General features: G+C 35.6%; 1 protein-coding gene across 2 annotated transcripts in view; it reads left to right on the top strand.

Annotated features, from left to right (window-relative positions):
• The window catches only part of sfswap (splicing factor SWAP), a 121,013-nt gene that overhangs the window by 23,866 nt on the left and 83,091 nt on the right, over positions 1-14,056 (top strand). For both annotated transcript variants that reach the window (XM_016548269.1, XM_016548270.1), the window contains exons 8-10: positions 7,209-7,482; positions 7,571-7,744; positions 7,880-7,973. In XM_016548269.1, the coding sequence (XP_016403755.1) occupies positions 7,209-7,482; positions 7,571-7,744; positions 7,880-7,973 (542 nt within the window). The remainder of the gene's footprint in view (positions 1-7,208; positions 7,483-7,570; positions 7,745-7,879; positions 7,974-14,056) is intronic.

Here is a 14,056-nt window from a genome sequence, read left to right as displayed (position 1 = left end):
GGGTGCTGAGGCCATTGTTTCAGATCGCTAGTTCACATTTTGGTAGCCTATCCATCCACTGCGGCTGCCATACTGAGACTAGATATGCAAACGCCCCTTATCCGATTGCAATCCAATGACATTTTGAAGGACAAGACAGTAGCCTATAGGTTGTATTTTGAATGTCCGGTAATCCCCAAATAACATTATAGTCCCGTCTCGTCTTGTTAACGAAGATGTGGCATAAATTTCGTCATAGTTTTTATCATCAGATATTAGTTTTAGCTCATCAACGTCTTGTCTTTGTCACAGAAAAAAATGTTCGTTAACGAATATTTTTCATCGTCGTCTTCATTGACGAAATTAACACTGGGCCACACAAAGCACTGGCTAGATTTAAAACCTGATTTATTTAATTATTTCTTTCATATGGTGTTTTTACAAGCACATGAATCTTTTCTGTTTTGTTTAAACAGCTTTACACACATTTTGTGGGTGGGATATATATACTGAGGAAAGTATTGCACAGCCCATTGACCTTATGTTTTCATGTGTTATAGCCTCTGCAGGTCATTGATCCAGATCATCCATTGGCTGTGCTCGTTCGAAAAGTCCAACAGGAGAATAATGGTGCTGCAGCGATGGCGACCAAAGCAGAGGAAGAGCATCAGTTGTCGACAGTAGCCACGCAGGCAGAATATACATCTGATCGTATGTATGATGGCAAATCAACATGTGATCTATATGGTTGAAAAAAAAGGTCCTGGAACAGCTTTTTAGAAGTTAGAAGAGCTCAAGGCTGCGCAATTAATAAAATATAAAATCAAAATCATGATGATGATGATTTGTTTGTTTGTTTGTTTTTTATTTATTGTGCAGCCATGTGCACATAATAATAATAATTATAATAATGCAGTTTAATAATTCCAATAGCATGCATATCATGCAAATTGTGCAGCCCTCTGCATAATTATAATTATAATTATAATAATGCAGTTTAATAATTCCAATAGCATGCATATCATGCAAATTGTGCAGCCCTCTGCATAATTATAATTATAATTATAATAATGCAGTTTAATAATTCCAATAGCATGCATATCATGCAAATTGTGCAGCCCTCTGCATAATTATAATTATAATTATAATAATGCAGTTTAATAATTCCAATAGCATGCATATCATGCAAATTGTGCAGCCCTCTGCATAATTATAATTATAATTATAATAATGCAGTTTAATAATTCCAATAGCATGCATATCATGCAAATTGTGCAGCCCTCTGCATAATTATAATTATAATTATAATAATGCAGTTTAATAATTCCAATAGCATGCAAATCATGATTTTGATTTTATTTCCGTTAATAACAGCTCTATGCACATTATTATTATTATTATTATTATTATTATTATTATTATTATTATTATTATTATTATTATTATTATTATTATTATTATTATTATTATTATTATTATTATTATTATTATTATTATTATTATTATTATTATTATTATTATTATTATTATTATTATTATTATTATTATTATTATTATTATTATTATTATTATTATTATTATTATTATTATTATTATTATTATTATTATTATTATTATTATTATTATTATTATTATTATTATTATTATTATTATTATTATTATTATTATTATTATTATTATTATTATTATTATTATGTTATTCATTAATAATAATCACAATAATAAAACAGTTAAAATATTTTCCAAACCCATGTATATAATGCCAATTGTGCAGCCCTGTGCATAATAATAATAATAATAATAATAATAATAATAATTAAAGCTATGACAATAATTAACATGACTTGGTTCCAAAAAAAGAAGAAGAATATGATTAGTAACTGAAAAAAAAAAATACTATTAAGTTAATGTACAATGTGCATACAAAGAGAACTTTTTTGCTTTACTCAGCCAACTTATTCATGGAAATTTCTGTATGCATTTTTTATGACGTTCTTTAAAATATTTCACCTGCGTCGTGTACTGTTAATCATTTTGGCTGCTCTGCTGAAAGAACAGAATTGTGTTTTAACACATGGTGAACATAAATGGGCTTGACATTTGCAGTGTGCTGAGACTTAAAATGCACCATAAAGCTTGACACGATCTGAAGCTGTAGCATGATAGAGTTCTGTTTGTCTTTTTTGGATGAGGTCAGTCGTTCTTGGCGTGTCTCATGCTGATGAACAAAGACATATGTCCTCTTGAGAAGAGCCTTTTAATGGAAGTGGGTGAGGACTACAATGCCAGCTCTTTAAAGACTGTGGCAAATCATTAACATCTTGAATTATTTTTAGGATGATTGATTTTCAGGGCGTCCTTGAGTGAACATGGCAATGAAGCTGACCCTTCAATGCGAGCAAAGTTCATTTAATTAAGTACTAAAATGGGCAGACTGCCCACCGTGTCCTCCTTATCTTTAGTCAGTTCTAATTTAGCAAAGTTTACAATGTTAAAGGCAGTTTTTCTTTCACCACTTGAACTGATTCTCACTACATCCTCTGATTTTTGCAGCTTTTGAACACCATAGCCAATCACAGACATGTTCGATGTGTGTATGAATTCAGTGGTGAACCAGAAGTGCTCAAATTAGTCTAAGTCTATCAGTAACAACATCTGCTCCTAATGAGTTTCAGGCGGTCTGATCCACAGATGAGTGCTTTCTTTTGTGTGTGCAAAAAATGAGTGCACCTGACGCTCAAAAAGCATCTTTAGAATCCAAGCAAAAAGTAGTCTGTGGTAATTTATAATAATACTGGATTTGCTTGATATTGCAGCACTTGCGTGCAGTGTAGTACCCGATGAACAACATGATAAAACTAGAACAGTCCTATTATAAACAACAGCGCAAATAAGAGATTTGTGCAACAACAAATTTGCCGATTATAATGGAAAGGGAACTTTCTACTTTTGTGTAAATCTATTAAAAAATAATAATAATAAAAAATTGCTGTTTGGTTTTTGCTGCTGCCAAAAGGACAGATGTAAAGTTGAAATCTTTATTTACTGATGAAATGGCAATGAGTTCAGTTAGGAACAATGTTCTCCACTAGTTTTGAACGTGTAGCCTACATAATGCACTTACTAAATGCTTCAGTGTAAAGTAATTTAAATTCTAATAAACAGCAGTTTTGTTTGTTTTATTTATATACCATGAATTGACTTAGCTTTTTTTATTTTAGATTTTCAATTTTCATTTTAGTTTAAATGTTAGTATTATTATGTGCTTTTACGTGCTTTTGTATTTTTTATCGTTCATTTTAATTGTTTTATTTCTTTCTTTTTTTTACATTTGGCTTTAGTTTATTTCAGCTTAGTTTTAGTAATTTAAGTACTTAAAGTACATAACAGTATTTCACTTTTATTTCAGGCAGTTGCCAAGGCTGCAGTTTTATATAATCTTTCTTTCTTTCTTTCTTTCTTTCTTTCTTTCTTTCTCTTTTTCTTCTCAGAGCTCTGACCTTGCACTTGTTCATACAGAGAGAAAAAAAAAACACTTAGAACTGCCCATCCAAATTATGATGGCAAGTGCCAGCAGATTTATTTTGACCTAAGAGAATAACAGGTTTTTGTCCTCCAGAATCCCATGGTGCTAAAACTTCAATTTTCTGTTAGCTGGTACTCTTACTTTAACTCGCAAGGATTTAAGGTACTGTGGGGAACGAACAGTTCGTCTTTTATTGGAAATAGAGAATTTAGCGCTCAGCTGGTGAGAGAGACACTCAAGCTGGGACTGCTGATTTGTCTCAATTAGCCTGACTGAAGGAGCACTACTGGTTTCTTGAGGGAAGTGCCACAGGATTACAGTGCCCGAAGGCGCTTCAGTGGGCCAGTTTCTCAAAAGAAAAGCTACTTTGACTGCAAATGTGTATTTTCTAGGATTAACAGCATGACAAAGAGGTTCTGTAGGCTTAACCACAGTCATCCTATAATCTCTATCCAAATGTGAGGGTTATTTTTCCAAGGCATTGGCCTGTATCTGAGGTTTGCTGTGTATTTGTCTTGGAGGGATGCTTGGCACTAATTTCGAAGTACGGTTAAACATTGTTCCTATCAACCTCAGCCTGAGATCCAACCATGTGGTACGACGAAAGCACAAAAATGCTTTATGAAAACAGATTTCTTTGGTTAACTGGTGGCAGGATGTCATGGGGCTCATGTAAGTGCACACTCAGCGGGCTTGAGAGACACGCATGGCTGGCCGACCTCATGCCTTTTTGGATATCCTCATTTACAGCCATAGTTTAAGCAGACTCCAGATCTATTGCGTCGCTCACGCTGTTCTGCTCATTCATCCCAGAATGCTCTGCTCATTGCCTGTGAGTCACCCCGGCACCACACCACATACCATGCCAACCTCACCCTTCCCATTACTCCAGTAAAACATTGCTCTTCTGCGGAAAAGAGCAGGCCGTTCTGTCCGTTTCACATCGCTAGAACAATTACGGTCTCATTTCATCAGGGTTCAGTAGACCTCGGTGATCCACATCCGTTCAGCACACATGATTAATGCAGTTTATTAAATATGTTGACAGTGCGGAGGTGTGATCCTTGAACCGCTCAGTTACTGGACTAAGATGCTGCCAAAACAGCAATCCCAGTAGAATAAGTTGTCTGTTTTTATTTAATGAGTCATGATGGTGGTTAGAACAGTGTCTGTAGGAACTGCATAATTGGGTTAATGTATTATTGTTATAGAACACCGTACTGAACTACTCTGACAGTGTTTACTGTACAGCAGCAGAAATTGTTTTGGCTGGGTTGGGATCTTACAGTTGAATGACTCTTCTGAGCCAGTTCTTTTCAATGCATCAAACCACTCACAAGTCACAGATAAACTCACTGGTCAAAAACAGATTACTCTCTCATTGAATCAGTTGAAATGGGTTTTGAATGAAGTTACTCATTACCATACTGTTACACTATTGTACAGCTATTACTCCAGTCTTCAGTGTCATGTGATCCTTCAGAATCATTGTTATATGCTGATTTGATGCTCAAAAATTTATATTATCAGTGTTTAACAGTTGTGCTGCTTAATATTTTTGTGTAATTTTTTTTTTGTATTTACTGTCACCTTTGATCAATTTAATGCATCCTTGCTGAATTGTTGAAATTTGTTCAAGAACTAAAATTGGTTCATTTCTTGTAACTTGCATTCCATTAGCTCTTGTCCTTTATCCTCTGTATGACATTTCATGCTTAGTTCCGGTCTCAGTATTATTTTGGGTTATAGCCTCTCTTAGACAGCTGAGGTGTGTTGTAAGATTCAGACCGTAATTCCTTGAAGAGAAGTCACTCACAAACGTATTTGCATGATTAAGCATAAATTTGTTTGCGTTTGAGACGTGTTCCCTGAGGAATTGAGGATTGTCTGTTGATTCTTCAGGCTAATCTTTCTTAAATAGTGCTCGAGTCAAATCCAGCAGCACATGCTCGATTCCGGATCTTCCACAGCTCTCTGCCTCTTTATCTCCACAGGGAGACGACATAAACGATTAGATCCCATCATTGAAAATGAAGACTGCTAAGCTGGAGGTGGAGTAAGGACCCATTTTTTATGAGATATGTGAATTCTGCTGGGGGTTTTATTGAGCAGGGATGTAATTCAGTTATATGGTTATGATGTACTCTGATGTTAACAGGCCTGTCAAAATTATTTCTTAATCATCCGTTCATGATTATTAGAATGCTAAACTCGCCTAAACGAGCAGGACTATTGGTCTCTTCTAGGTCCTGTACAGCGCTGTCTTCAAGAGTACCCAGGAGATGGCGTTGCTTTAATTCCTCTAGCTTTTAAATTTCTTTATTGTTTCTTTTGTGGTGTTTCGTCATTGTCAGAGTGCTGCAGGTTCATCTCTTTACCTTTTGTGAAGTCTGAACACTTCTGTGCTCACTGAAAAGAATAGTTCACCTAAAAATGTAAATTTTGTCATTTACTCACCCTCATGTTGTTCTAAACCTGTATGAGGGTGAGTAAATGATGACAGAATTTTTATTCTTGAGTGAACTAAAACTTTAAAACTTAAAAAAAAAAAGCATGTAACAGATATTGTCTGTATTAGAACAGAGCTTGAACTCACGACTCTTTTTGCTTTGGTTTCCTAGTAAGCTGCTTTGTTTAATGCTTCTTTTTTGCCATTGTAACAGTTGACTGAAGGGAAGGAGCAGCGCTTGACTGTAATTAGGCTTTATTAAGTGTTTTTCAAGAACTGTATGTCTTTACATGCTTGCCATCTCAACATGAGTTCAGTTTGATCCTAATTATTTGTGGTGGAGCAGAACAAACGAATGTGATTTTTCTCTTCCGCTGGCTTTTTATCTTCTACTTGAAAAGGAAATTTAATTATGCGGACAGTGATCCAAATGTAGATTATTTTACTTCTTAATTTGCGTCAACAGTTCCCTCAGTGTACTTTCCCAGCCGTGTAACCAAAGCAAAAATGCTATTGATTGTTTAATGCAGAGCTTGACAAATATCACCAAAAATATTCAGACAAGTAAAACTTTGAATGAAGCTCTGCTTGTACGTTTCAAATATGGCAGAGAAAAAGGGGTTTTGACTAAGAGTTATTAAATGAAGCAGACATACAGTAATTATATATAAAAATTAGTAAATAAATTCACTACCATTCTGTATTTTTTTTAAAGAAATTAATACTTTTATTCCGCAAAAATGCATTAAACTGATCAAAAATGACAGTAAAGATATATAATGTTACAAAAGATTTCAGCTCTTTCTAACTTTTTATTCATGAACAAACCCAGAAAAAAAAACCTATCATGTTTTCCACAAAAACATTAAGCAGCACAACTTTTTTTTTCAAATGTTTTTTCAAAATTTTGAAATGTTTATTAGAGTGATTTCTGAAGGATCATGTGACACTGAAGACTGGAGTTATGGTTGCTGAAAATTCAGCTTTAAGCTATACATTTTAAAATATATTAAAATAGAAACCAGTTAATTTGTCACAATATTATTGTTTTTTTTAAATGTATTTTCGATTAAAAAAAAAAAACATGAAAAACCGTGGTGACCGTGAAAAACTTCTTTCAAACACATTAAAAAATCTTACTGAAAAAAATAAAATGTATATTATATTATCACACAGTTTTAAGTGTCTGCATTGGATGTGCATCTGATTTAGTAACTGTGTATGTGTGTTTATTTCACACTGCTAATGGGGCAGCAATGTACTATGGCTACTGTATACTGCCTGACGGAACGTACTGCCTTGCCCCGCCGCCTCCTGGGATTGATGCCAGCCCTTATTACACCTCGCTGCCCACTGGCATGATGCCGGCTCCTCCTGCATCTGGTCCTCCTCCTCCCCCTGGCACTACACCTTTGTTGGATCCTGTGTCTGCAATCCCATCAGCCCCTGCTGCAGGTCCAGTCACGGTGTCAGCTCCGGCGTCTGCTCCGCTCTCACATTCTGCTCCTGCTGCCCCTCCAACTTCCAGGTGTGCACCCTACTGTCTTTGCTTTCTGCAGAACTTGACATTTTTCAAAAATCTTATATTTGGCTTTATTTTTCTTTTCATCCATCAGCTCTCGACCTCCTCAAACCAGCGTTGCACCGATGGTGCCGGCGGCTGCTGCCCCTGTCGCAGCCATCATCCCTCCGCCTCCCGACATCCAGCCTGTCATTGACAAACTAGCTGAGTATGTGGCCAGAAACGGGGTGAAATTCGAGAGCAGTGTGCGTGCCAAGAATGACCCGCGGTAAGCAATTTTGCTTCTGCTCGTTACAGCCATCCTTCAGATACGAAGGTATCACCGCTCCTGTTAGATCACTGTAATATGTAATAACTATAATTCTCTCTTTGTGTGTATGTGTGTGTCTTCTACACCCTAAAGGTTTGACTTCCTGCAGTCCTGGCACCAGTACAACTCCTATTACGAGTTCAAAAAGCACTACTTCATGCAGAAAGAAGGCCTAAGCGTGCAGGAGGTAGGTTCATGCTTTGTTGTCTTTCTTTTTACTTTCTCCTTTCTTTCCTCTCTCGCACACTGTTTTTTGTTTCTTTTAAATTCATTACTAATTACACTGAAGTATATTCATTGAGCAGATGCTGTTATCTGAGGTGACTTAAATGAATAGTTCACCCAAAAAACTAAATTTTGCTGAAATGTACTCCTAATCAGGTAATCCAAGATGTATTTGTTTCTTTATCTGAACAGATTTGGAGAAATGTAGCATTACATCACTTTATCACCACAGTGTTTCCCACATGATTTTATGAGACTTGTGGTAGCAGGTGACGTCACGTATTAATTGGCATATTTATGTCATTGCATCGGGTTTGCGTTCAGACAAGTTTTGGCACTTCAGATCTGTTCTACTCTCTGAACTGTCACATACTGTAATACAACTGAATGCCCAATAAAGCTGTTCCAATTTACACATTTTCTTTTGCAGGGCTCTACGCTTACTTTTCTTACCTTTGTAATGGCATTTTTCTAACTTTATTAAAAGTATGTCATCTTTCGCAAGCAAATGCGACTGAAATGGTCGCACTGTAGAGCCCTGTTTTGTCATACATAAAACAAGTATAAATACTTGTAAATACTAAACACGACCCATTAATACTACATTTTAACCAGGAGTCACTCTCACTATACTCCTTAAATCCTGATTTATAATTGCGGCATCGTCTGATAAAATCAACATACATCTAAACTAAAGAGCGACTATATGCGGTGGTTTTGGCTATATAACTTTTTTTGTCTCATGCAGCGCACTGCTTGCATCTGAGTAACAAACTATGTGCATATTAACTGACGAACTATGTTCATATTTATAAGCCCAAACAGTCAGTATTGACAAGTCGGCTGTGGTACGGCCAACTGAATGTGCTGCTTCTCTGCCGCTCACTGCACAGAATAGACACAGAGAGAGACCTCAGACCTCACGCTCGTGGGGCAGTACTGGAGAAATATTCCAACTGAACGATTTGAGGTTTGTCAGTATGTACTTTTTATGGAAAAAAGTCACTAAAAGGGTCTGAATGTTGCTAAATATAGTGCTAAAGTCGCACTAGTGTGGCCGCCACAAATAAATCAATGTATGGGAAACAATGGTTGATCCAGCTTGCCGCATTGGATGACGTGTCGACGACGTGTGCATTAGTTTCATGATTAACCCCCCCTTCTCTCTCTCTCTCTCTCTCTCTCTCTCTCAAAAAAAAAAAAAGGGATTTACGCAATTTACACGGGTCATCCAACTGAGGTAAAAAAATATGGAAATTTGTAAAGTGGAATTCTAATCTTATCTTCCTGGGCGGGTCACAATTTACATGGGTGGGCCGCCCAGGTAGAGTTTATGTATGGGAAACACTGCACCAATGCATAAAACATCACAATAATCTACAAGTAATCCACACGACTCTTGCCCATCAATTAATGTCTTGTAAAGTGAAAAGCTGCATGTTTGCAAGAAACAAATCTATCATAAAGATGTTTTTATCTTCAGACTGCGGCTAAAGTATGTGTCCTCTATCCATAACATTGCTTTCTGTAGTGAAAACGTTATCTTGTCTGAATCAGGAGAGAAATATGCACAGATCAAACACCGTTTACAGGCAAGAAGAGTCCAAAACATGTTGGTGGATTTTGATATGAACACATGCAAACATGGGATGGACTATTTTTTACTGTAGGAAGCATTATTATGGATTATGCCCTCAGATTATGGCTAGAAGCTGTGGTTTAAAGTTAAAATGATGGAGTTGTTCCTACAAACACACAGATTTTCACTTCACAAGATGTTAATTGATGGACTAGAGATGTATGGATTATTGTGATGTGTTTATCAGCTGTTTGAACTCTCATTCTGACGGCACCCATTTACTGCAGAGGATCCATTGGTCAGCAAGTGATGTAATGCTAAATTTCTCCAAATCTGTTTGGATAAAGAAAATACTCATCTACAGTTTTGATGGCCTTAGGGTGAGTCAAATGCCAGCTAAATATTTTTAGGCAAACTATTCTTTTAAAGTACATTTATTACAGGAACAGCCTCGTCTTGTGTGAACAGCTTCTGAGTATGCATACGACCTCGTCTTTTGATACTGACAAATGGTTTTGCATGTTTATGGGATGCTAATAAAGCAATATGGCATATTTATCATCTCATTAACTACTCATTTGGCTTGAGAAATTGATGTTTATCAACTTAAATAATCATGTTTCATAGTCTTCAAGGTTTTTAATACTCTGTGGCTCTTCTCCAAGGCCACTTCTGCGGATTCTGCATTACTGATTCACCCCCGTATATTTCTGTTCATTAATTTCGCACATTTTCAGTGAGAGAGCCTTGATTTGAGATTGCTGCATGACTTGCATCAGTGAAAATATTCAAAATCATCTGTATTCCAAATGCAGTAGATGGATTTTGAGAGAAATGTAGTGTTTTACCAACCGTTCATGATGGTAACTTCTGTGACTGATGGTTTCTTGTGTACCGGTAGGATAAAACAATTGTAATATGGATGCAAAGCCTAAAATACAATTTTTCAAGAAAAAACCCAGCTTAATGTAGACAAATTATAAGTCAGTGCAGTAGGCAGATTAGTGCCTTATGGTCCTCTTTAGTAATGTAGAAACAGTGCAGTACAATACAACAATGCCATTCAGTTTAATGGTAGTTCAATAAGGCAATTCAGAACATTGTAAAGAGTGTAATATAAGGGCAATTAGTAAACAGTAGAGGTTTTGTGCAGTCAATACAGAAGTAGTTTATGCTGATCCTTGCTCTAGTTTAACACTGATGTACTAGAGAAATTTGGCAGCTGTTTTTCAGCAGATATAATATAAGATGCTTCTCAGTTTAATTTGACTGAATTTTGAAGAATTTTCATAGTTGACTGTTTAGTCTGATCTTAATAATTAATTGTAATAAAATTAATATTAAATTAAGCTTATGTTTAAAAAAAAACATCTAATAAATCTTGATAAGCTTAATCAATTAAATTAACATCTAATTAATCATTGATTAATCCTTAAAGCTAAAGTGTGTAATCATGTCAATATTAAAATTGTCTCTCCTATCCCTGTATCTGTTAAATGTGACTGGATTTTCAAGATTTTTCATTATTGGTGATTAGTTGATAATAATTAATGATTACAGTAGTTGTACATTTTTCGCTAGAATTTAAATAAAAATGTTTAAGAATTTATTAGTATTTTCCTCATAATTATTTCAATCTTAAATTAGCCTGTTCCATGTGCAACCATCTAAATTATACACGCAGCCAGTAGTTTGTGTTTACGGCAGGACTATTTGTTTGATGCCTAATGGAAAATGATTTACCAAATTATTTTTGGAAATCCATTTGGTAAAGCCAATTGCACACTTCAGCTTTAACATTGCTGTGTGTATTCAGGCTAATCCAAGTTTATTAGTGACTGGTTTCAGACTGTAAACAGCAAATGACGCCAATCTTGACCGCTGACTGCCAGAAAATGACATCTTGATATATTTACCAGTCAATTAGTCATGGTGACTTGAAAAGATGTCAAGAAGGAAATTAATAATTAGGGCTATTAATTTCCATTTCCATCTTTTTTTGGCATATTTTCTTTTCTTTTTAACTTTATTTGTTGTTATGTGTATTCTGTCTCTAATGGTGTGTGTGATGCTGTAAATCTATTATGCTACTTGTTGTTTTGCCTGTCATTACTGCTTATTAACTCACTGGTCATCCTTAATGGATTGAGAGGCAAGATCGACTTAACTGTGCAGCTGTGCATTATTGAATATAAGGAACGTTCCAGTGAATTTAATTAGAATAAGAGGGTTTTTATGAATACATCTGCCTGTAAGTGCTCAGAGTGGCCTTTCTGTATTTCTCCCACGCATGCTGCAGGATAATACAACTTTTGTAAGCATATGATAGATAATGTTTATAGTAGAAAGGAGGTGGGATTCCTCATATTATCTGTATGGTAGAATGCATGCATGCTTTAGGTGATCGTTGACCTGTGATCTCCATAAATCAATCTTATGCTAATGGACCCATTCTCAGCTTTAAATTGATATTGCATGTGTGCAGTTAAACGTTGAAGTGATCTAAATTCACAGTTGCAGTAATCAGACTGTTTTCAGTTGTGTTAATGTGGCTTTGTTTATAGGGATAGTCAGTGGCGGACTGGCCATCTGGAGCACCGAGAGTTTTCCCGGTGGGCCGCTGTACAATGTGGGCCGGCCCATTGCGTAAATGTAAATAATGAATTACAGTAAATATACTTAGCCTATTCCTCCATCGGCCCAGACGAATGGCCCGTGCGGCCCACTTGAGACAAACATTCTAATTAATTTAGCGCGCTCTGGCTCAGTCTGTGCAGCCGCAGCGGCTTAAAAGCGCTCGTCAATGTCAAAATGTTTTAACCAATCAAACTGAAGAAGGCGGGATTTAGGCTACTGTTCACAGAAGCTGAGCTGCGTTGCGCGGCATTTGAATGTGAGCTGAGGTAAAATGTAAACCGCTAAACATGATGAGACAATTCAGCAATATTTGCCAACGGTTTACAAAAAATGTTTAACGACAGACATTAATTTTCAGGCATGCAAACTACTAGGCCTACTGGCCTTTTCGAATTTCTCAGATTTTAATGCCATTCACATTGTTTGCCACAGTGTATATAGAAACATTAACGTAGCCGTTTTCAGCAGACGTTTGTATATCGTTATATTTCTTTCGAAAGAAAATGATTCAAAAAACTGTAAAAAAATAGAATTCTCAAACTTACTCTAGAACATTGTAAATCTGAAGAATTTCGCTTTCAAGTGCCGTGATTAGGAAAGTTCTATTTTTCTGTTAAATATATTTTAATGTAAAATGTTTTAATGTTTAAATGTATTTTTTTTTCTGTCATCAAAGCTGAATTTTCCGCATCATTACTCCAGTCTTAAGTGTCACATGGTCCTTCAAAAATCATTCTAATATGCTGATTTGCTGCTTAATTATTTCATTTTCCACAAATATATGAAGCAGCACAACTGTTTTCAAAAGTGATAATAATCAGAAATGTTTTTCGAACAAATCAGCATATTAGAATGATTTCTGAAGGATCATGTGACACTGAAGACCAGAGTAATTGGGCTGAAAATTCAGCTTTGATCACAGAAATAAATTATTGTTTACTATATAATTGCATAGAAAACAGCTATTATAAATTGTAACTCTATATATTTCACATATTACAGTTTACTGTATTTTTCATCATCATAAAATTCTTCATTAAAAAAAACTCTTGTCAAGCAATTGAAAGGTACAATAAAAACAGTCCACATTCTGCACTACATGCCAAGTCTTCTAGAGCAGAGCATTGTTATATGGACTGATATTATAGTAGGCATTTAACTTTAGTGATATTAAACTGTCCCTCTAAGAGATGTGTAAAAATATTATTTACAAATTGCCATATACACCAGGAAAGACAAATCAATCATTAATTAATGTTAATAATAATAATTAAAAAAATATATTTCTGTATTGTGTTATATTTGTATGTGTAAGTAAGTGTTAAGTGTAGTAAGTGGTGTTAAAAATAGCTCTAATGAGCTGGTGGGTTTATGGTGTGGTGGGCCGCTCTGTGGCAAAAAGTCCAGGGCCACTTTTTAGCCCCAGTCCGCTCCTGGGGATAGTTCACCCAAAAATGAAAATTCTGTCATTAATTACTCACCCTCATGTCGTTCCAAACCAGTAAGACCTTTGTTCATCTTCGGAACACAAATTAAGATATTTTTTATGAAATCCGAGAGCTCTCTGACCCCGCATAGACCGCAACGCAACTGAAGTAGTTGTTGAATAAACAATTTTTGTTTTCTTTGCGCACAAAAAAAGTATGAGAAAAAAAGAAAAGTATTCTCGTAGGTTCATAACATTACAGTTGAACCACTGATGTCACATGGGCTATTTGAATGATGTCCGTACTACCTTTCTGGGCCTTGAACGTTTCAGTTGCGTTGCTGTCTATGCAGGGTCAGAAAGCTGTCGGATTTCATAAAAAATATCTTAATTTGTGTTCCGA

Source organism: Sinocyclocheilus rhinocerous, unplaced genomic scaffold (genome assembly GCF_001515625.1).
Source record: "Sinocyclocheilus rhinocerous isolate Xijiao unplaced genomic scaffold, SAMN03320098_v1.1 scaffold192, whole genome shotgun sequence".
Taxonomy (NCBI): Eukaryota; Metazoa; Chordata; class Actinopteri; order Cypriniformes; family Cyprinidae; genus Sinocyclocheilus; species Sinocyclocheilus rhinocerous.
The sequence above is the reverse complement of the archived record's forward strand: the minus strand, read 5'-3'. Positions and strand labels throughout refer to the sequence as shown.